The 24,605-nt window shown below is 43.1% G+C and overlaps 1 protein-coding gene across 1 annotated transcript in view; it reads right to left on the minus strand.

The window, feature by feature from the left end:
- brinp1 (bone morphogenetic protein/retinoic acid inducible neural-specific 1) overlaps positions 1-24,605 on the minus strand; it is a 90,781-nt gene that overhangs the window by 47,437 nt on the left and 18,739 nt on the right. The window contains 1 exon segment of the mRNA XM_035527592.1: positions 19,288-19,555. Coding sequence (XP_035383485.1) covers positions 19,288-19,505 — 218 coding nt within the window. The 5' untranslated portion in view covers positions 19,506-19,555.

The following is a 24,605-nucleotide window of genomic DNA, read 5'->3' on the forward strand; positions in this document are numbered from 1 at the left end:
ATGGGTGATAGCTTGTAAAGCTTGGGACTGAGAATGTGTGTAATATTAGTAGTGTCAGTCTAACAATACCTGCACCAGTGCACCCAGTAAAACCAATCCACTGTTTCTTGTTAGTCTGCCAAGCCAACTATTACAACTACTAGTGTTCTTCATGTCTATTGCTACATTTGTACTGGGGTGCTTTTTTAGCTTTGAAGTTGAGATCTCCATTATAAGAGAAAATCTTTGAACTGTAATTCCTCAAATGAAAGTGCTCCTGGACATGCAGTCGTTCCCTTTATGTAATATTTGCCGTGCCATTCAGTATTCTTTACAAAATACATAAAGATCACTGTAATAGTCAGCATCGTATGGTGTCATATTGTTTATCAGAAACTGCAGACTGAACAGAAATGCGTCACTTCCACCTGAATCACTTCGAACAGTCAAATTCATTATTTAAAAATGCTTTTTTTACTCATCTCCTGCCATTCACAGTCCATGTGCACCACACACTCAGCAAAGATTCTTAGGTGCCTGACTGGCAGACAGGGCCAGCATGCTTGTGCGTTCATCTCTCCCCTGTGAGACTTCATCTACACACTATTAACTGGCATTCATTTGCGGTTACTTCCATCGGTTCTGTGCAGATCCCCGCTGCTGTGGGCCCCGGCGACACGGCTACGGCTCGGCTGCGGCTCGGCTCTGTCCGACCACTCCCCCTCGCGCGGAGCGTCGGCTCTCTGTGCAGCATAATCCCCTTCCTTCCTCATTTATTTCCGGCGAGACAACCTCAGGATCGCAATGGGGTGGGTGTGAGTGGTGGCAGGAATGAGCAGGGGCTTACGGAACAAACGCTGGAAATTTTTGGAGAGCGTAGAGGTTGCTGTCGTAATGAAAATATCACCAGGCAGCCGCGAGCTCCAGGCATCCACATACAATTAAGTCTACCTGCATGGGGTCAGCCCTTGCAGTGCTGTGGGTGCAGGAACAATTTTCAACTCTGACGCCTCTTTAGTCAGGCGTCTCGGCAACCTGAGATCAACAGGTTTTTTTTTCCCTTCTTCTTCTTCAGGCAGTGTAAGCGTAGCGTGCAGCACACGGCATGGATGGTGCAAAACTAACAGGTGATGGTAATTCAATTGTACAGTTGAGGTTTTCCGCAGCCCACGTGAAAGGGGAGGCTCGCCGTCTCACGCCTCTGGAAATGGATCTAAGCACTTTCTAATTACTGCTCTTCAAGGGAGTGAGTAACAAATATATGCAAATTGCATTGTGTCTGCATTGGCATCAACAAATCTCAAGGTAAAGTAGGGCAGATAATGAGGAGTATTAAGCCTCCACATAAAACTGCACAAGAGAGTGAGATGTAGAGAAAGGTGTGTGTGTGTGTGTGTGTGTGTGTGTGTGTGTGTGTGTGTGTGTGTGTGTGGGGCACATCTGAGGGCCAGAGAGAGAGAGAGAGAGATTAATTAATTAACACATCAATGAACTGACTGAATAATTAATTTGAACTAGATAAAATAGATTAAATAGTATGGTATTCACAAAAATTCTTAGATATTGATTTGAAATGCACTGTTTATTAAAAAATGTCCTAGTGGGGAAAGTTTTATGTTTCACTTTGCAAGGAATAATGCCTTTAGATACCCCAGCAGATAAAGCTGGAAAATGATTATCACAGAACAATCAGTGCACTGCACATTGCCCTGTTGCGTTCACTTAATTGCTGTTAATTTCCTGTGAGACAAACATCTGCGTACATCCAATGGCCTGCCTGATTCACATGTATGACAGTCTTATGAGTAATACCACTGAGTTAAAAGACAGAAATGTATGCTGGTTACATAAATAATGTGTCATTCTCTAACAGGAATTCTAACTAATAGGCTACACGTAACTTCATGGGACTGGGAAGGTATATGCTAAATCCGAGTCACTGGTTATGTTTCGAACAGCTGGAATAACAAAAACAGCTCTGACCGCTAGTCTACACCCTGAATATTTCACCCCCTTTATTTTCCTTCTCTTCTTTTCAAACCACAAGTGTCCCTTCCCCTGATTTAGTCGTGAATAGCTCCTTGGGCCTCCAAATTGACCTATTACTTAGTTCCAATTTTCCTCGATCTGATCCGTAGGATGCAGTCTCATAGCACGTAGCTCGACACAAAACACCTTTCACCGTGGCCGTTCAGCGGCTATTAGTGTCGGCCTACACGTCTTCCCTCGTCGCACTCCTGCATTTGGACTGTGTCCAGATTTACCACGCTCCGCTGTGCGTACGCCGCGATGTGTTGAGCACGGCTCAGGGAGGCTCTCCTTGTGTACGCCCAGCTTCTATGAAGAACTCTTTGGGGAAGAGCACTGAATTGCGGTAAATGGGCTTCAAGCCGTGTGAGATCTGACAACAGATCAGACAGTGTGCCTCGCCTTTTCCAAGAAAGCAAATCCTGGTAGTGCAGCGTCCACTCGGGGTCTGATCGTTAGCGTGGTTGTAACCGTGCTACTGAAGCGCATATTGCTCATGGGAAGCAGTCAGCATGCTTACCGACGTCCCCGCTATTGCAAGGCAGCTCTATCAAAGCTTGGCTCCATTAAAATGCTAACTCCACAAACGAGTCTCGGCGTTGCTAACAACCTCGCGGAGAGGGCAGCCCGCACTTATCAGGTTGGCAGTGTGCTCCGAAGCCCACTAATGCACGAGCTTAGCCTAAATGTCCTCCCTCATAACTCAGACCAGCAGCAGTAGCAATATGTTCCAGCCATATGCGACTGGGTCCTTGTGCAGAGATTAGCAGAGGCTAGAAGCAGGAGTTTAGTAATTCAGTGCTATAGCCTTCTTGCCCAAAGCCAGACACAATGACATGGGGAGGGCACTGGAGCATGGACCAGGACTCGGGCCTTATAATGCCAGGCCAGGTGCCCCAGTTTTAGTGTGATCATATTTAGGTGTGTGTCTGGTTATTAACATGAATCAGGTCAGATATTCTTGCTACCCTGATGGAAACACCCTCTCTCTAAGACATAGAAGAACAACAATTTATTTAAGCACCACTCACCAATAAGCCTCATTTTGTACAGCAGTACTGTGGCAACGCGCAGATCTCCCAAAAGACATGTATCTGCTCTCGCCACAGGTCTGTTTTGCCGCATCTGTACCCACATGCCATCCCGTAATAAGAAATCGCATACACCGTATCGCATTGCCTTTCTTGATCCCGTAAGAATGGGAAACCAGTGTTTGTTTCTTCATCTGTAAACACGTCCCACTCTACAAAACACTGTTTGGTGGGGTCACAGCATCTTTCTTTTTGTTCCTTTGCAGTTTTTTTTTTTCCAACTGCATCCAAATGCAACTTCCGAGAAAGGCATCTCAAGTGTGCCTTCGATAAGAGGTGCACAAGGACGAGCTTCCAGTCACAAGTCAATTCCCCCAAGACCACCCCCCCCCCGCCCCCCGAAAGAACAATCGAACATTTATAGCAGAGCTGTCTGTTTACTTCTCATCACAGAGACAGCCGCATAATCAAATGAAGCTGCTCCTCCAGCACAGTTCACTGAAGTAAAGTATGCATGCCTGCAGGGACTGCATTTGGCTAATGAGTCTAACCCTGGCTTTGGTAATGCCCAGGTCTATTCCTGTCTGAGAAGCAAGGAACAGACACGGACCATGCAAGAAACAAAACTACAAATATTCGGTCCGACTGGAATTTAAGGATAAAACAATCAAAGTAATTTAGCAGGAGGGAGTGTGGAAATGGGCACTTTTTTTCTCTTTAATGTAACAAAGGCAGGGCTTTTTTTTTTGTAAAATCCCTCATATTCAAACACAGGCCCTTTGTGATACCTCTTCCTCCTGCTCAAATCTTTACACCATTACAAACCTCTGGTTATGGGAGACAGGACTCACACTACCCTTCCTGCTTTTCCTAATGAAGCATGAATATTGGAGAGTTGCAGGAGAGTTGGGCAGCAGTGTCAGTGAGCTGGAACTGCGCAAGGTGCAGTGAGTGTGACAGCCTGGTCCACGCCTGCTTGGAGCGAAAACCCCACTTGACCTTTTACGATGCATTGATACAATACGGCACGAGGCTTTTTACAAGCCCCCAGTCCCAATCTATCAGCCTGCAGGGGCCTCTCACAGAGCAGTAGGCTCACGACGCCCACGCAGTGTCAGGCCCCCATAGCAATTTCACAGGGAGATTCATTTTTTCCATTAAAAGTGGGTGACATTAAGAGCAGGGGTCCTGCGCTAATCCACGGCACCAAATGGCTACACTGCATGGTCATTCCTGACGGCGCCATGTTGCCAGCAGGGGAGGAGTGGGAGGGCGACTATTCCTCCTCAGGCTGCAGAAACGAATGTCTATCCACGGCTTCCCGGAACAACATTTGTTTGGAGGGTGATTGCACCATTGGCTGGGACTCTGTGGTCTGGCATAAGCATGTGTGCGCACACACGCATACACCCACCCACACCACATGTGTACATACACACACATGAACAGACATACACACAGCACAAAAACATGCACACATACGGCCACACACACACACGACACCACACACATTCGAACACACCACACACACATGCACACACACACAAACATACACTGCCATAAACACACTCACATACACACTGTCCTCCATAAACAATACTGTCATTCTTTTTGGTTTTGGCAAGACCACATGCCAGTGATCAAAGCCCCTGTGGAATAGTTATATTTTCTCCACATTTGTACCCAACCATGCAACTGACAGGATTATCAAAACAAAGGGCAGTCTGAGGGAGATTTAAAGCTGTTTGTGTTTGTCAAACATTCAGCTGCATGTCAATTTCATGCTCAGCTTCTAACTGGAAATAAACGGACATCTTTTGTATAGACACAAGTGATTAGAATTTCTTCAATATTACATGACTGAAAGAAAAGGAGAATAAAGTGGATGTTATACGTGCACCACGGTGTAGAGGTGATATAACACAATTAGCTCGAATGCTACAAATGGTTTGCCCTGCAGGGTTGAAGTTTTTTTTTTTTTTTACTGAGATCCAATTCAAGTCTATTTTGGTTGCCATCATTATAGATCTACAATTAACAGACAGCCTGTAAAATAACTGAAGCCTGTAGGACTTACCCTTATGAGTTATTCATCCCGTCTCTCTCTCTCTCTCTCTCTCTCTCTCTCTCTCTCGCTTTGTCACCCTCTCACACACATACCCCAACCCCCCTCCCACACACACACATACTCTCTGTACGTGCTGGGGTTACCCCCTGCCCTTCCACAACCCTTCGTCTTTGCTGTAGGTTTTGAAGCTCACACGGCCTCCTTTCCAATGCCGCCCTGGGAAAACAGGAGCACGGGCAGACTTTCCATAATCATCGCCCTTCCTAAACTAAAGTCATAAATCATGCCTCCACAAACAATCGAACTCCCAGACACTTTTGAGCTGCCACTACCCTTACACATATTAAAGGATAAATCTCCATGCAGAGGCCTTTTCTTCCACAATGGGGAAGCAGCGTTAGAAATCGATGCATTTCATGTTTTCTTTTTTTTCCGTGTTCTCTGTACTTCCATTCTCCATCTCTTCTCCCTCCTTGCTTATGCCTCTTCAAATCCCCACCCACCCCATTTCACAGTTGCAGTAGCTAATGCTTAAATGTGGCCTGGAGTCTCACGGCGTCCAGGCAGGCATGACGCAGGGCAGGAGCCGAGTCGTGGAGCTATTTTTAAGGCAGCAGTGGTGGATGCAGCTCAGGCCTGCTACAGGCTCCTAATGGAAAAGCAAACAGAGAAGGCTATTTATAAACATTTGTTCAAGGCTGCGTAATAGAGATATGAATTGTGAGGCAAGATGAAGGAGATGGACTGACTTACTCTGGGCATGTAAATGGTGTCATGGAGGAGTTAAGAAATGAGAATTCTTGGCCTCTCTGGATCAGGCAGGTATTTTGAGGTCTTTCACCTTTTATGCACTCAGTAATATTAGAATGTAACTTTCCTCTGTTATCATGGTAATAATCATTAAGTGCATTAAGCATGGAGTTAAGCCGTGCTACGCATTAAGTTGTGGGTTCAAGCCATGAGTTCAGACGGGGACATATTGGTGCCATGACCCTTCCCTCCACCTGCTGATGCTTCTCTGGGTAAGGGCCGGTGTGGTGTCTTGAACACTGGGAACAGACTTTGGTTAAAATGCACCAAAAGTGACTTGAATCAGTTATCTGACAGGTAACATACTTCAATCTTGGTGGTTAATACCGTTTTAAGTGAAACAAAAAAAGTTAAAAGTTAAACAAATTAAACACTGTTCCATAGACCAGCCTTTTGAAGCTGTAATTGTATGATGTGTTCCTTTACACTGGAACATCATCCAGGGTAATTTGCAAGGGTACATAACCAAGACATATAATGCTAGTCGCTATGGAGACCATGAGAAGTACTGTGGGTGCGTATTCTATTTCTGCAGATCCCAGAATGCTCGGTGTTGTGTGCTTGTCGTGCGAACTAGTTCGCCTTTGACCACATTATACTGGTCTCTGTCTCCCTCTGACACAACCTCCCTCTGACAGCCTCACTAGGTATCTATTTATTAATCTGCTTACAACATGGAGATTCAATACTTTGTACTGCTTTGCACTGTTAGTCATTACGTATTGTATCATAGTCCTGTACATCCTGATGATGAGTCATATTAACCCAAACTGCTTTCTCAGGAATTAATCACAGATATATCAGCACACTTTTTTTTTTTGATTTTCTTTTAACCTTATTGTCAATTGGTTTATTTAAATCTCTCTCTATTTCTGTCTCACACACTCTCTCTCTGTTTCTCTGCCTCTCTCTCTCTATCTCTCGCAGTGTTAATTGTTTCTTTCTTCTCTCCCACTGTTCTGGCCTACAGCAGAAAGCCTCTCCAATATGTGTGAGAAGGCTCAGTGAGCTAGCCCTGCTGGGCCCATCTGTCTAGAGAGGCTGAAGTCTCCCGCTGCTTCAGTGAGGACACAACGAATGGCAGACAAGATGGTGACTCACTCTCACCTCTAAATATGCGTACTCAAGGGCCTGCGAGGGGGGAGCTCTCATCACTGTCTGTCCTAAAGAAGAACGTAATGATTTTTACTGCCGTGGGGTTTAAAGGAGTCTACGCTGCCCTAGAAACTACCAATCTCCCTGCGACCGAGGATAGCTAGCCAGCACACATCTTCCTTAGAGAGTCAAGGGCCTTCAGAAATCTGTCAGATCGCTACTGAACGGATGACTCTGATAGGCATATGGTGATCACTGCGACTTTGGATAAAACCTGCTGTTCTCTACCTTATAAATTATATAATTACAAAAAAAGTCAAGACATACGCTGTAACACTGAGTACTTGATTCAGCAGCAATGGCCATTTTTTACGTTGAGAGTCGCAATACTTTTTGTATTGTTTTTGTAGTGCTGTACAGCATAGAAGCCTAACTGACAAGCTATCAGACCAAGGCTTATTGACATGATCTTAATTCAGTAACTTATCTCTCCATTTGTTTGTTTGTTTATGTGTATTTCCTTCCATTTTCCTAGGCATAACCATTGCCTCTGTTGCTACTTGTTTCCAGATATCTGTTACACTGCGCATTGCAGTGTATAAATGCACTATGACAAATGCTTTCATTACATTTACTAACAACCTTTGGCATGGGGGTTACTCTCATATTAAAATGGCTCTCGACAGTCAGTGAGAGCATTGCGCCTGAGCCGCTCACCCGAGGAACTGAGGAAGCACAGGAGGCGGAGGAGAATGCTTTTTCAGAAACCTGGAGGTGCACAATTCGAAAATGCGTTAGTAGAAACAACTCAATCCAGGACAAATGGTTCAGCGGAGCTTTTCGAGCAGCCCTAAGAGAAAGATCCGACTTCCCTATAATTGACCCAAAAAGATAATCCATACTGTACCGTTCTCCCAATGAACTTGGTGTAATGGTGAGTGCAATCTGCTATAAGCCAGAGGCTGTGTGAGATCTAAACTGAATCTAATCACGGAATCAAGACCTAATACCCTTCTTATCTTTGAGCTTTACAGTGACTTGATGCTCAGAGCAGACCTTCTATTATGGCAGCAGAGTTTTTATTGTAACATGGCAGCGCAATGTGTGTGTGTGTGTGTGTGTGTGTGTGTGTGTGTGTGTGTGTGTGTGTTCAAGACAGGCGATTGAGAAGCGCACACACATGCACGCACTCACACACCTACACATCAAGTAATTTGATGTGCTTAATAAAATGTTGGGGAGGAGATGTACGAGAACAAGCATCTTGTCCATATTGCATTTTATTACAGTAAATCACTCTCAAGTGGGCTTACGGCTCAGAGACATGCTCATCAGCAAACAGATCGAGAGAGGGAGCGACAGAGCGAGAGGGAGAGAGATAAAGATGCTGGGAAGATAATGGAGATCCGTGCAGACCTGTGAAAACCTGTGCTGCACTTTATTAGGGGCAGGTGGTGTGGTTATGACTGTAGGCGTCGATTAGAATGTATGCACTGTATGTATGCTGGTGAGTGCTTCATCATTTATAGCTGTACTTAGAAATATATATATCGAGCTATCACTGCAATTGTGGAATAGCTTCCATTATTTGGTGTGTGTCATAGCTTAAAAGAGTTTTCTTAAAGTTTAACTACCACTCACACATACACACATGCAGGAGCACACAAAAACAAAAAGGAAAAAACTAAGTTCTGGTGCTTATGTAAATGGGAAAGCTACTTTTGCCCTGGTGGTCAAGTAATTTCCATTTAAACACAATGTTTAACTAAATATTCATGACCTGGTAATTATCATGGTGCATGTCTGGGTAAATGATCTCTGGAAACTATAGCAAAAAGTGTTATATAGAACTAAATCAGCTCCAGCAAATCAAATTCAAGTTTATCTGTATCATAATCATCAATTACTGTTGCAATAATTTACGAAACCAATTTTGCAAATAATAAACCCCTTTAAGTACCATGATGATGACTAATTTGTTCCTTCTTCCATTGTAAATTCATTTTAAATGTGCATGTGAGTCACATTCCTGAAACTATACAGCACTCTGCCTTGCCATTGGTTTAAAAACCCCACAACATTTTCCCACCTGACAGCTAATACTTGCCCTCTCAGAAGATTCTCTCACTCTTGATCGGCCTTGGTCTCCATGACGCCCTTATCTCAGCGAGATGCTCTTCCCCAGAGTGATGTGGGTGAACTCTTCCGGGAGTGGAAGTGCGTCCTGCTCAATGATTTGCTCAGTCAGTACTTAACCATGCCACGTCCTCCAGCTTCAGCGCTGCACTAATTACCAGCTCTTCCTGCCGGTAATTGCCTAATCCCGTTGTGCCAGATGATTATCGGACGTTCAAGAGCAAGATGTGACATAATCCCCTTCCCTGCTTTTACCACTGTGGATTTGCAAGGTTTCGGCTTCTTTGGTTGGTGGATGTGTGGATGGTTGAGTGATTAGTGGGCTGGCTGGTTGGATGGCCAAGTGGCAGGGTGGTGGGGCACTTCATTAGATGGTTAGTCAGGGGTTAGTTGTTTGGTGGTTTAGTGGTTGGATGGTTGAGTGGTTTGGTAGATTAGACACTGGGTGATTGGGTGACTGGTTAGCAGAGTGGTTTAAGTGTTTGGTGGTTTAGCGGTTGGGTAATGGGGTGGTTTAAGGGTTTTATAGTTTAATGATTGGGTGATGGGGTGGTTTAAGGGTTTGGTAGTTATTTCGGTGGCTGGATGATTGACTGGCTAGGTGTTGAGGCAGTTGGGTTGTTAAGATTGGTTGGATGACTTGATGGATAAAAACTATATTAAAAATCCCATGATGTGGGTTGCTTCTCCAATCTTGAGAAAAATAGATGAACTAGATAGAACCGTATTGTGATAAATTACATATGGACAATGGACACAACACACAGAGTGTGTCTGTGTACAAAAAAGAGCAAGAATGTGTATGCATGTGTGCGTGTGTGTTTGTGTGTGTAGGTGGTGTAGGTGGTGGCTGACTGATTACAGTGCTGCTGTGACTATTGTGCATTACGGATGGACTGAAAGCTCCCTTTATTATTTCTCACCTTGACACTGACCTTCCAGTCATTCCATCTTTCTGTCCCGAGAGTGTGTGCGTGCAGTTGTCTCCCAATTTTCCATTCTTTCCAGCTCCCCTTGCTATCTATTGACTGCATCTAAATGATCCACCTCTCCTCACCCTAATTATTGCAGGATCAACCCAATGTATTCCCGTCCAGCCCAGCAGACACAGGGATTTGTCTCCGGTTTTAAACAAAAGGCAGTGATAGTCCTCTATCTCACATTTCTTTTACGCCATGAATGTATCATTGTGCTCAGCTCTGCGGATCCCCTCGTGGGATCGATAGCTGGATTCTTTCACTTAGCTTTCACTTAGTCCTGAACAGAGAGAGCCTTGTCGGGGCTTAACGTCCAACAGCCTATGACTTGGGAATAAGAAAGAACTGCTCAGCATCGAGTAAATGCTGATATTAGGATCACTGAACTGTTATAGTATGAATAAAAGTCAAGGATGCAAAAGAATTTGCACAATAAAGAACTCAGTAAAGTGCGATGACCTTGAGGAAGTGTGCAGGTATCTAAAGAGTCAATTTAAACTTCAGAGAGGAATGTAGTGTGATATCTTTTTAATCAAAAATTGATTAGCTTTCATCGTCACCCCCCCCCCCAATTAAACTGATGAGGCAACACAAAATTGCCCACATTAGCATAAACAATCTGACAAATCACTGTAAATTACACTGAAGACTGTGAGCACTATATGTACCTGACGATTGAAATTTCCTATGTCATACCCTTTCTCAAAAACGGGTCATAAAAAAGTACAGCGGGCCCAGAAGCTTGCTGGCATATTGTTATGTGCACAGCTGCGAGTCCTGAGGTGCCATTAACAATGAGGAAATGAATGTGCAGGATTGACTAATGTTTTGCTGCCACCCTATTCATTGCTGGCAGCCACAGTCTCGGGCACACACACACACAGAAGCGGATTTTCTCAGAAATGCAAACTGGCAGTGGCAACATGAGGTCAGTGTTGAAGATCACATTCACCAATCATAAGGGTTTTATCAGAATCAGGGCAGGTTGCGTTTCGGAGATCATTTGGGGACAGTGTAACATGAACCCTCTCCTGCAGTGGTGCGATTGGACGGTTACAGGACTGCACTTCCCCATTCTTTTTGGGCAGTAGTGAATGAAGAAATCGTCCTTAACGTCAGATTTTCGTGAAGACTGACCGAGGTTTTAATTACCACTATGAAACCAAATCACCAATGGCACCTTTCACTCTCAATCTTCACTTTGCAGATGATGACCCGTACAACTGTAACCGGAAATCATTACATCCTATAAAATAAAGTCGGCATGAGTGCACACTCCTGTGAGCCCCCGTGTTGCTGTGTAACTGTTGTTAAAGTCATCTGAAAAGTGAATTTCACTGCACTGGTTCTGTGTGAGTGTGGGACGTTGCTGTTGCAGTACGTGTTGCTAAGACGCAGCTGGAACTCCTTTACCGCAATTTAATTTGAAGAAGTGTTCCCTGATTGCTCAGAGAAATAAATATCACTGCATTTTGATTTGTCTCTAGTTGATGGAAACATCATCCTCCAAAACGAAGTCTAGACACTAAAGGAGCTGGGCTTTGAGCATGCACACTGCTGAGGTTAAGTGCAAGACTTCTGCCAAATTGGCACTTGCGGAAATACAGCTTGATGTCTGTCATGTGTCAAGGTTAAAAGGCAAGGACAATAAGTCTGGCTTTTTGTCTCTCTTTTTCTTTTTTGACCTTTACACAACATATTAGATGGCAGAGACACTGTGCTATAAAGAAAAACGGACATTTCGTTCAGAATGGCCTGTTTTTTTCTCGCCGTGCTGTGCCATCATTACGCCAGATGCAGAGTGGCTCGTCTCACAGTTCACTAACACAGGGCTCTTTAATAAGGGCTGAATATCATGAAAGCTTTCACCAAATGATGAGTTTATTATTTCCAGTCACCTTCTTGTTAAACCCTAGTGAATGGATACTCGCACCGTAATGGATCCGAGCTCGACGCCTGCGTCCGTATAACAAAATCTACTTTCATTCTGCGCTCTCCTCGCCGGCGCATGACCTCTGATCAATAAGCAGATCGCCACGTTCATAAATATTTTCATTCTAAATAAGAAATCGTCCATCTCGGTTTTTGATTACTGCACAATGAGCTCACGGGCTCCGAAGTGCACTAATAGAGAGATTAGCATTTATATTGGCTTTCCTGTCCACGCCAGAGCGGGAGATGGGGACAAAGAACAATGACCACAGTGAAAGGGATCATCCAACCTAAATAACCGTGCCCCGACAACATGAGGCGTGCGCCTCGCAAAAAGAACGGCCATACAGATCACAGGCCTATATCCCCGTCGCACCTCTTTAAATGGCCTCCGACCCAATCGTGGCGAATGAGCCACAGGGAAATAAGACTTTAGTAAATACACCGCGCCCGTTCTTCTCACATCACAGTGTCAGAGGAGCAGGATTGCAGTGCAGTCACACAGAGCTCATGCTGACGGGGTGTAAAGGACGCATGTCAGCAGCAGAGATGCATTCCAGAATAATGCCACACAGAGCGTTTAAGGAGCCACCCATTCTGCATCCCATATTCGTGGTTTGGATGTCGCCGACACATCGTCGTACATTATCGCATATATGCCTTTTGCCTTCCAAACTTATGACCTTCCGTGTCATGTGCATGCCTATAATGACTTGAGTTTACTTGAAGTATTCATGTATGAAAGCAAAATAACCTTGCACTTTAGCTACTTGAAATGGACTGGGAGTTATACCTTATACCCTTCACAGGCTAAGCCCTCTAAATCCATGCCCAAGTACTGTTAACTCGAGTGTGATTGCTTTTTGGTAATGTGATAGTAAGGACATGTGGATTACAAGAGCTAAGCATTACCAAGAATATGGCATGTGTTCTGGGTAGGGCATGGGGTCACTTCGATTAGATGCAATATCACATTTATGTGCTCATAATAGACCTGTAGCCAGAGCAATCAGAAGGTGACTTGTGTTGTTCCTGGAATAGCTAGATATTGGTCTACATTCTGGAAGGTAATATGGGCACTATGGCATGTAAAGACTTATGGTAACCCTTCAGGAATGCCATGTCATTATGCTAGTGGGCCCAACCATCTAAAGACCTTTTTGCTATATTGCCTTTTTAATTTTGCATTTCCTTATTTCACTTTAGATTTATGTAAGTTTAAATTTATGTAGGTTTATGGTCTCTGACATTACTCAGTCAAATAAGAAAGGTAGGCTCATTACCTTGAATCATTTTGGAGTCTGAGCTGCTCAAATGCTGAGTGCTGGCCAGATGCGACAGCATGACAGTGCTGGCCAGAAACCTTCAACCACTGAATTTAACTACTGAATTTAACTACTGACACAGTGAGAATAACTAGAAATAACAGCTTAAATTATTAACATGTCTTTATATAAATGCTTATAAATGCCATAGCCCATTGCTTCTGGATCTTCGCTCTAAAGACCCCGTGCTCTACACAGTTCTGCACATTATCGTCTCTAACACAGACCAGGCAGCTCACAAAGGCCCTGGCAATGGCTGGATGGCTTGAATAGGGTGTGTAAGTTTAGCCAGAGCACAAAAACCACAAAGTCTCCCAGTTTAGCTTTTTCCATTTCCATTAGCTTCTTAAAAGGCCATAGAAAGCATCCTGTTCCTCCCATGTGACAATAAACATGCGTGACAGCACGTCTCCGAAGTGAAAATAACGCCTGAAAACTTTTAGAATTACGTTTAAAATGAGCATGCTGTACACATCAGCACGTCAGGACGGATTACCGAGCAAAAAAGGCTTTTAATTACTCCCCCTAAACGCACCTTTAGGGGACTGATCAGAGCAGGGGCTTTCGCAGATCCCTCAAAGTGACTGTGACCTTTTCTGCTAAGCTGCCAGAGAGGTCGCGCCGCAGATCACCGCCGCAGGCCCTGGGACAGAGGTAGGCGGCCGCTGCGGTTATTAGGGGCAAGAGAGATTTGCCTGTTGCTGATCGGGGGCCTCCATTGTTCAACGTCAGGCTGCCGTTTAATCTGCTTCCATAAAAAGGAGCCTGGGGACGCCTGCGCTTCGAGCCGAGTCTGATTCCAATCACAGCATGCCCTACATCGACAAGACAACAGAGCTCCAGGGACCCGCTCTCGCAGCGAAGTTCGGGATGAGTGTTTACCAAAATACGGTCAGAGCTCTCGGCAGTGTTTTAAGGCAGGATTGCGTTCCTAACTGACTTCATGACTAATGGCTGTGTTTTCTTAATGGTAGTGCTTTTGTAATCATCTCATTCTGGGATAGTGATTGTAACATAAATGCTGCTTCCAGACAAATGTTCAGTCATGTCATGTGAAGTACCCTCTCCTCTAAATGAGTCTTTCTTTTATATAAATATATAGCCGATGTCTAATGGTCTTATCCATTTTTAGAGAACAATATAAAGGAAAATCTGGATCTTCACATCTGCCAAAGCACTTATTTTCACTGCTTAAAAATAAACGTAGAATATCACCAACTGTTTAACTTTATTTTTAGTCACTTTATAATCCAAATTCTATTCCTGTACACTTCAAATGGCACGTTTATTTAAATGTTCTGCTATACAGTACCAGATTTAAGGACAAAGGACTTAAAGCATGCTCTTTTCCACTCTACATTATGCCAGTTTTCAAACTGATATAAAGTATTTAGTCTGTGGAACTGATACATTAAACTGGCAATTGAACGCTCTTCATTTTAAAATTCCATGGCATTAACCAGATGCACTTTCATATCAGTAACCCATAACCTTTGGTGTTACTACCACCAAGCACTACCTACGCAACCAGGTGAGCTACAGGCACTCTGGGAGTTTCTTTCTCTGTACGTTGCATTTCATCCTAATTTTTTCTGTGCGTTGTTTTTATATGTAGTTTTTTCTTTCATTTGTGACTGCTATATCATCATTGCATTGATTTTAGCTCTTTCATTACCTTATCCTCATATACCGTCACCTTCCACAACTGATTACTAGTTATTATACTGTTGTTACTCCTCATCATTTTAATATATTAACAAAATGAATGAATGAATGAATGAATGAATGAATGAATGAATGAATGAATGAATGGTCCATGGTTTATTAAGTTCAGTCTAATCTCTGCTTTGGCTGTGGAACAGTCTGTATTTTAAGTCATACATCTTTCTGTCTGCATGATTCTGTTGCTCATTTTTTAGCCCAATACAGAAAATTACTTGGCTGTAGCAAAATTATTAAAGCACATACCAATATAATATAATTTCATATTTAAGAGATCTCCTGTGCTGCAAAGAAAAAGGAGAGTAAAAGAATAATTTGTAATTTGCAAATCATTTGGTCATTTTAAGAATTAATTATCTGTATGGCAGTTACAGTTGCAGAGATTTTGTCTCCATGGTCACATTCTTTAAATTCTGTACATTGTATATCCTGTAAATAAATGAAGTTTTAAAATCTGTGAGATCTGACTTGTTTAGTTTGTTTAGTTTGTCGTTTGGATGGAGGATCCAGTTTGGACTTCTGTAGGCCTGCAATTCCCAATTCCGGAAGAAAAAAGAAACAAACAAAACTTTTGCTGCGATTACTGGCATTTGATAGATGAGTTTCCCCCACTCCTCTGACAGCCATGCAGATGTCACACAGATGCCAAATGCAGATTTTCTGATTAAATTTTTAATGAGAAGAGCAGCACATTCTGCTTTGTATTGATGCATGATTTAATTGTCTTGTCATGAGCAAAGCGATACCCTGGACTAACGGCTGGATTTGATTTTCCCTTCTGTTGAAGCAGACGGAAGAGATGCAATCGACTGTGCCACCCCTGCGCAGCCGTGCCAGAAGCCATGTCCTTCCCGAGCACATAAACCCTTTTCCTAGCATCCCACTTTCAGGAATCAAAAGCGTACCTAAGCCCTCCTCTCCACATGCCTTGCTGCTTGCTATGGCACATGCGCAGACACACACACACACACACACACACACACACACACATGCACACACAAAGAGACACACAGACGAATGTGCATTCATTGAGACAGGGGACTGCAGGCATTGGGGTGACTCAGCCAGAAACCCAAATCCTGGCCCTGAAGTGCCATGTAGCACTACAAATTATAAATGAAAGAAAGAAAGAATGAACGAAAGAACGAAAGAAAGAAAGAAAGAAAGAAAGAAAGAAAGAAAGAAAGAAAGAAAGAAAGAAAGAAAGAAAGAAAGAAAGAAAGAAAGAAGTGCTCCATTGATATGTGGCAAACAAACCCAGTGGGTCTCATGGCTGTTGTCCAGTCCAAGTCAAGGATGAGGAGGATGAGGATGCTGAGGAAGAAAGATCTGCCAGAGGATGAAAGCAATAGGACAGAAGGGAGGCGCAAACATGGTGAAAGGAGGATGGGGGGGCCGGAGGAGAATAGAGCAGCGGAAAAGGAGCTGGGTAAAAGGAACAGGGGAGATGGGGAGCTAGCGCAGGGAGGCGGGGAAGAGAGCATCTAAATCTTCCCCTGACAAGTCAAACACGTGAAGTCTATCACGCCTTCCTCGGCTGCAGGAAATCAAAGTGCACTGCGGTGAGGGCACAAAGACGGCGTGAGCGCCAGTCCTCTATTTGCAAGAGCTTGTCAGTCAAATATGTGGGGCTTTGCTAAGCAAAGAGGCAGGGGAATATAAGACTAATATTTAGAATTTTGTTCTGACAAATCACGTCACCCCTCACAAAGACACGTGCGCACACACACGCACACACAAGCACACTCTTCATGCACTTCAGCACAGTAAGACATTAAAGCTGATGGATGCCACCCGAATGTCAGGGATAGGAAATTGTAACATGCCACAATTCTCAACAATAACTGTAAATGGTGCAGCCAAGCATGCACGAGGCACCCAGGTGAGTGGGCACTGTACACACACAAACACACACACAGAGCTCGCTGAGAAGCTATGGGTGCTATGCTAGTGTTTGCCGCGTAGGTGTTAAAATAATGCCTTTAGCCTGTTTTTTTTTTAACCTTCTGGGGTCAGCTTGATCCTGTGGCATGGAGGTCTTCTAGAGTGGTTTGTTGATGAAAGATAAGAAGAAGAAATGCAAATTTAGATGCATTTTTGAAGTCCAAAATGGCTAAGCAGCAGACTGGACAAGAAAAAACAGACGGTATTTCTGTCCGTTGAACTTGTTGGTTGGGATATAAATTTAACCTTGCCGTTACTTCATCACTGACATACAGCAAACAACAAGAGTTTAGAAAGCTGGCCAACAATACCATTTGATCATATTCATAACTATATAAGGGAACAGAGATTTTAGTGACCAAAACTGAGATCGAACTGATGATGAAGTGGCACATCCATGAAAAAAGCCTGTGTAAGTGTTATGTGTTCGGTGGTTATGTTAGGAGACATCTGAGCAAGTTCTTGTGCAGTTTTAAGGAGAGGCTGTGGGAGCTGAGTGCCATTCAGAGCTAGATGTTTCTCCACTTCTCTTCCTGAAGGGAATGTGTCAGCAGGCAGCTAAAGTAGACTGTTAGACATCTGAAACTCAAGTGCCTGTAAATAAAGTATCTCACAGCATCTTTAATAATTTACACAACATACTCAAGAATCCAAAATTCCCCGATAAGGGAGACGGATTTCAGGGGTTATCTGGGAGCAGGACTGCATTTTAAATTGCTGCTGAAGGTCGAATTTCCTTTTCTCAAACAAGCATTTAGTCTGAATTCTAGTCTTGAAATGAGATGAGTAGCTAGGCATCAGAAGGCATCGGTGAGGAAAGGTCAAGAGAAGAACAAGTGGGTTTGTGGATGGTCCAATTTGACACCCCAGTTTTTAGGTTTCCATAGAAATATTTTAGCTCCACAGAAGCATTGTTGTTGTTTTTCTTGTGTTTCTGGCTGCTCTCAGGTCAACTGGTACAGCAGGTAGTGAAGGTGTTAGCTAGACCAAGGTCATGGGTTCAACTGACAAGGTGCAAGGTGCTCTAAATAAGCGCATCTGCCAAATGTGAAAAAAAAGAGTTGGGTGTAGCCAGTCCTTAATGCTCCACCCAATGGAGCCCCACCTACCCCACACACAAACACACACCTTAATGAGCATTGCATTAAGCAATCCTTCATGTAAGGTAAAACAGGACCTCTTAAGACCATTAGTACCAGTCATATGCCTGGTCACGATCTGATGCTCTAATGAACTGTGGATGTTTGGTTACAAACCTGGCTTTGTCTGCTTTTTCACACTGCATTCTGCCACATTAGGAGGCACCTAACGCTTGATGCAGCTTGATGCACCTTTCTGTCCCATTAACTTTAAAGCTTGTCTTGTAGTTATCAGTTGCCAAGTTGTGATATGCTTCACAAAATATATGCATTTGCAGTTGTTTGGGACAACAGCGGTCTTTGTAGTTGATTGGAAGGCACACGCACTGGTCGCCACCAAGGAAGTTAAAGCGGGGAGGGGGATTCTTAAAACCATTTAAATTTGAACACTCTGGCAGTATATTCTGCCAATATTAAGAAAGCAAACTGGCTGCCTGAAGGGATGCAGCTAATGCTTGATGCAAATAATACCCCATATGCGTGCTTGAATTGCAGGCTATTTTTAATGTGCAAATCCGAAAGCGTTCTCCGCTGAGTTGGGCTTAGATGGGCCAGTCCTCAATCCAGCCCCCTGCACCTTCCTGAGCCGCTTTCCCATAAATGCTGATCACCAAACTTCTTCCTGCGAAAAACAGCCACACGGGCAGAAAAATACCCCGAAAACTTAGACATCGGGCGAACCCGAGATAAAGTGAGATTGTGATCCACTTTCTCCTACAGCCACAACACCAATATGCTGCCCCAGACATGTGGTGCTGCTGCTTATAATTTTATACAAAAAAAACTACAAAGGAGGCGTGAAAGGAGAGAGAGGCAGATAAGAGCAGTGCGAGTAGTCATCCTTGAATGAGGAGAAAATCAAGGTCCTAGTACAGAAACTTCTAGCAGTTCTCGGAGCCGATAAAAGGCTTGTGGTTTGGGAGGGAGCAGCCTGGGTAAGCGTTGCTGTGCCCAACTTTTATGAGCTCGACTGAAACGTTTCTTGACTTTGCGAACTTGTAGAAAACCCTGGCACAGGAGGTGAAGGTCCGAGAAGCAAAATGACCTTAACCTCGTACCAGCACAAAAATGGCATCTTATAGATACTAAAGCAACACTCACCTATAAATTTTATATCGGGTCGTGAATCCTTGGCGAAATCTTTCCACGAAGGAGAGGTATCCCTTCGAGTGGTGGAAAGGGCCTCTGTCGGAGATGAGCCAATCAAACTGCTTGGTGACATGCTGTTCGCTGGCCGACGCGTCCTGGCGGGAAGACTGAACTGTTATATGGTCCCATATAAACAGGAAGCAAGTGACCTCAATGACCCTCCAGTTCATGCTTTTCCTTAAGCCGCTCTCTGTTCATTCTCGCTCCATTCTATGGAGACCTGAAAGACAGAAAGAGAGGGAGACAGGACGAGAGGGATAGAGAGAGGGATAAAGAAGCAGGGAAAGAGAGAGAAAGGCAGGGGGATAGAGGGAGGAAACAAACGGAGTGGCAGAAGACATTAGTGAAAATAATACAACAATAAAATGATCACTTCTGCGTTCTACAGTGGTAACATTTGTTTTACTTTGTTATCTTTTCTTCCTTTTCATAACGCCCTTTTCACAGATTAACAACAAAAATGGGAGAACCACACAACCAGCATGACAGGCTTCTGGTTGTCTTGCCATTACCCAGCTCAGTTCGTGGTTCTCCATCCTAACAAGGCCCGCTGCCCTTTTCACAGATGAGAATGGATTACAAGCAAGCATGTGAGGCCTTCACTTCATTCAGACTAATTGGTGCCAAGATCAGTTCAGACAAGGTTAAGAGTCTGCTTTATGATGTGTTGTGACACGGAGTTTGTGCAGGAGTATGGCAAGCCGTCTCCTGGAACCTCATTACCGGCGAGCGTGTATTGGCACATGAATTTAGCGTGATCGGATTCGCTCACACAATTAGCCGGTGCATGGAAATCACGTATGAATTGAGATGTGCGATAATAAATGCCTACCTCCACAGCAGCAGGCTTGAATAATACGTATGGAACATTAGTTAGAGTGGAGCATTGTATATCTTCGCCAATAGAATTTAGAGTGGTCCCGCGATCAATCCTCTCCTCTGGCACTGACTGGTAAGGGTTCTAGTTTCAACAGCCTGAGTGGTAAATATTGTAACAGAATCTTTAGTAAATTCATCTATTCTGTGCTTTCGATGCTTACATCGTTTGGCACTGAGTCTGAGGTAGCCTCTTTTATAAAAGAAAGTGAAAAAAAGAAAGAATTGATAAGGTCGGAACATTCTTTGCATTAAAGTAAGCTAAACATGCTCAGCCTAGCATGTGTCACTACTACTCTGTGTTATCTCTTAGCTAGCGGAGTCTTCTCTATGCTCTCTGATAAGGAAGCCATTTTCAACCGTAATTATCCTTAACAATTTTTCCCTCCAGCTATGGACGCTCCTGCTTGGAACTGTTTTATCTCCTCCACTTTTTTTTTTAACTCAACATTAGACAATTCACGTCAATACGCTGCGTGGCTTTTCGACAACAAAGTGGCTATGAAGGCTATACAAACAAAAGAACAGCTTTTTATCATTGTTTTTAATGTTCTCAAATGACAAGGACATTCTTTAGCATTGTCATCGCAAATTAGGTACGATTGAAAGGGTGCCATTGTGAATGACAAATGTACAGGTACAATCTTGGGCATAATTAGCATACATATAAAGGTGCCTTAAATAGAAATTTCATTCTCCTTGACATGTTTATCATTTTTCAGTATTATTTTAATCATAGTGGCAGTATATTTGGGTGGCTGGTAGCAACCTTGGCAACCTTTTGAAAAGGCAAACATCATGAATATTACATATCCATGTAGAACATGATAAATTATACATTTAGTTGTAAAATAAAAGCCAGTGCTGTGCAGCATGAATTGTGTAAAATACTCTTGTTCCCCCTCCACTAAAACAATAATGACAATAATTACACACGATCTCAAATAATTTTTTTATTCCAAAATACAGTTCAGCAGTTCTCAAAATGCAGCCACAGTTCACAGAACAAACGTGGTGTGAATGGCGCAGGTTAGTTATTAGCCAGGAGTGCATCTCATCATGTTACAGAAACTGTACATCATTTTTACCGGTGGAGTTGACCGACCTTGGTGCATTACTTTAAGATTTTCATCAATGGTGTCAAATAGCCTTTCATTTCACTTGTAGTCTCACTTGTAGTTGCCATGCAAAGTTATACACTTTACATGCAAAGTTATACACTTTACATGCAAAGTTATACACTTTACAAATAATGCTATAGCTTGTTCTTCAGAATGCAGAGAAGGGCCAGGTTGCTATAGGCCAGTGCCAGTGCAGGGCCAGTAAAAAAAACATTCATTTCAACAGGTGGTTAGTTTGATAAAATATTACGAGAGAAACCTTCACCAGAAAGCTCACATAGGCACATATGCCTACATAGCACTGAGGCCCTTCGGCCATACTAATGAGAAGTTTAGTATTAATCTTAAACAGAAATATGACGTATAGTAACCAAGAACAGACTACATGAATAGGTTATTTTACTGTGTATATGAAATATGTTTATACTATATTTCCATCCCTTTTTTTGCTACCCCTTCTGATGTCTTAGAAGGGCCTGACTTCACACCGCTGATAAAAACAGAAACTGTAACTAATGTCGTCAAGCCCTTGCATTATCAACACTCAAAAAAAAAGATGTGTTTTTCACTTTGGCCTTTTGTGGTATTACACTGAGCATTGTAGGAAGACATCTTAAAGTGTACCTTGTGTGCTGGAAGGAGCATGGTGTATGTCAGGTAAATGCAACCTGTGCAGACAACGGCATAACGAGTGTGTCCATCTTGTGAGGTTGTCTACATGGTTTGATGAATAAAGATCTCCGGGCCAGACAGGCATGCTTGCTTCAAGCATCTGTGCCGTGACAGCAATGACAAACATGTGGTAAAGGAATCTAATAAGGAAGCTTTACAATAATTAGTTTAGACTAATTTGAGGTTGGCTGTCAGAATGTAACAATGCATCATCTAATTGAAAGGGGAAAAAGTATGGAGGCGATAGCCACGGAGGCACTGTTTTGCACAAGTGCTGCCAACTCCACACTGCCAGGAGGAGAGAAATGTCAGCACCAGAATGTTTACGTGTGCAGTTTTATTGGCAGCCACTGCCAAGGCTTGTGATTGTGACTGCATGTCTACATGTATGTCATCGCCACGCTGACAAAGGGCCACCGGGCAGATACAGTGAACTTGTAATGGAAATGACATTAGATCATGTGTTTCGCTGTGACCTGATCAGTATGAATGAAGCTGCAAGGTCATACTCCTGCTGGATAATGGAACAAGCAGCCTGAATACAGTAACCCTTTGGCTTTGGCTTGCTGAAAGGCACTGTAAAGCATAAGTGACAACCCAACAGCCTGCAGGACCAGTGTTTTGCAGTACTGATCCCTGGGTTCTTCTGGATTAGAGCCAGGTGGGATGTTTGATAAGGTCCTGAGGATTAGGTTGAGAAACCCTCATCTAAAAGCATGGGGCATCTGTGAGGTAACCAGCTGCTGCACGATAATGCAAACAAAATGTACACATGCAAACAAACAAAAACTCATCACCGCAGTCTTCGGCTCTGAATGACATCATTCCCGTGCCCCAAAGGAATCTTCAGCCTTTAGCAATACACCTACACAAAATATATATCTTTACTGGAGCTATTCAGGTTTGATTGCTTGTCTGACCTGAGGAGTATCTTGGCAGCATTTGGTCACAGGCAACACCACACAGTTCTCAGTGCAGTCCAGTGGCAGCTGGTGACTAGTGTTGATTTTAAAGTGTCAGCTAAATCACTGAGCTCAGACCAGCCAGCTCTGGTCAAATTTCTGGGCCAGTTCCTTTATCCCTTGATGAAGGAATGTGAGTATGTGATTCACTATAACAGCACCAATGCCAGTTCATTCTGTAATCTATATAATGTATTTACCCAAACATCTACAGGAGTTTTTGTATGCTAGATAATAATAATAATAATAATAATAATAATAATAATAATAATAATAATAATAATAATAATAATCATAGATGACACATATATTTTATTATTTTATCTTATCTTATTTTATTTTTTATGCTTTTATCTTACCCAAGAATATCTGTTGAGCTGTCTAAAATTATATATGATTATATATAATCATATATATAATTATATATAATTATATATGAACATATGAATAATACAAAAAATTACCCAGTGAATCAAAATGCAATCTAATGCATATGCATGTTGAATATAACAATTACATGTTGAAGAGCTTTGACTTCTGTCAGCAGACAGTGTCCTTGGCCACGTCTTAGACATACCTCAACCAGCGACACAACCAATAAACCAAACACAAAAAACTACACCTTGGTGAAAAAATGTGCTTATGACAAATACTTACATATACATCTATATACATCAACTGCATCTAAAGCAGATGCTATGCTTTGTAATCTTCACATAAAAGGTTATGAAGGAGACATCCCTGAGCTAATGTCTCAGAGGTACACTGCTGTCCTAACTCTCATGTAATGTGATGAGTCTTATCCTGTATAATGTGGAAAACTGTGCACAGACATAACAGGAACAAGCAACCTGCACATCAGTAACAGCATTCTCCATGGTAACAGGCTGAGTTGCCTATTAAAGCGATAATTACCATTCATTATATATCACTGTGTTTCTATCGAACACACAAAAAGGATCATGTCGAGGAGGCAGATGAAAGATCGGTCTCGGTGCTGATCATGCACATGCTGAGATTCTGTGCTAAGAGGACTTTTATTCCCAAACTCACTCCCTTCCTGCTGTTGCCCCTCATACTTTTCTTGCCTCCTGCCGCCTGATACACACACCAGCACACAGACACATAATCATCACCATGTTGCCTCAAGGATCTGAAAATGTGGGGGTTGGGGTAGGGGTGTATTTTTTTGTTTGTTTGTTTGGGGGGGGGTTTTTGGCAGTGATTAATTTGGCAGAGCATGTTTCTGTTTTTGAGATCAGGCTCCCTTTTCTACCTAAGACAATCTTGGCAAAATGAGAATCCATTTAAGACTTTGCACAGTAAGAGGTCTGTTGCCCATCATAGAGTTACTATATATATTTTATATATTAAGTAAGGTGATTGGGCTGTACTCCACTAACAAGTACTCGTACGGACCAGTGCTTGTTTTTAAGTGTTTTGAATTGGGCAGTGGATTGGAGAATTGGACAAGAAGTGCACTCTCATATCCGATTATTCCAGGTCAGTAGCAGAGGAGTGTAAAAAAAAAGGAAGTCATTTTAAACGCACTGCACTTGAATGCACCTGCGCGACGACTCTGTGACCCAATGAGAGGCACAGTCCACGTCCTTTCTCCAGGACAGCCAAGTGTGCCGGC

This window comes from Electrophorus electricus, chromosome 6, assembly GCF_013358815.1.
Source record: "Electrophorus electricus isolate fEleEle1 chromosome 6, fEleEle1.pri, whole genome shotgun sequence".
Lineage (NCBI taxonomy): Eukaryota > Metazoa > Chordata > Actinopteri > Gymnotiformes > Gymnotidae > Electrophorus > Electrophorus electricus.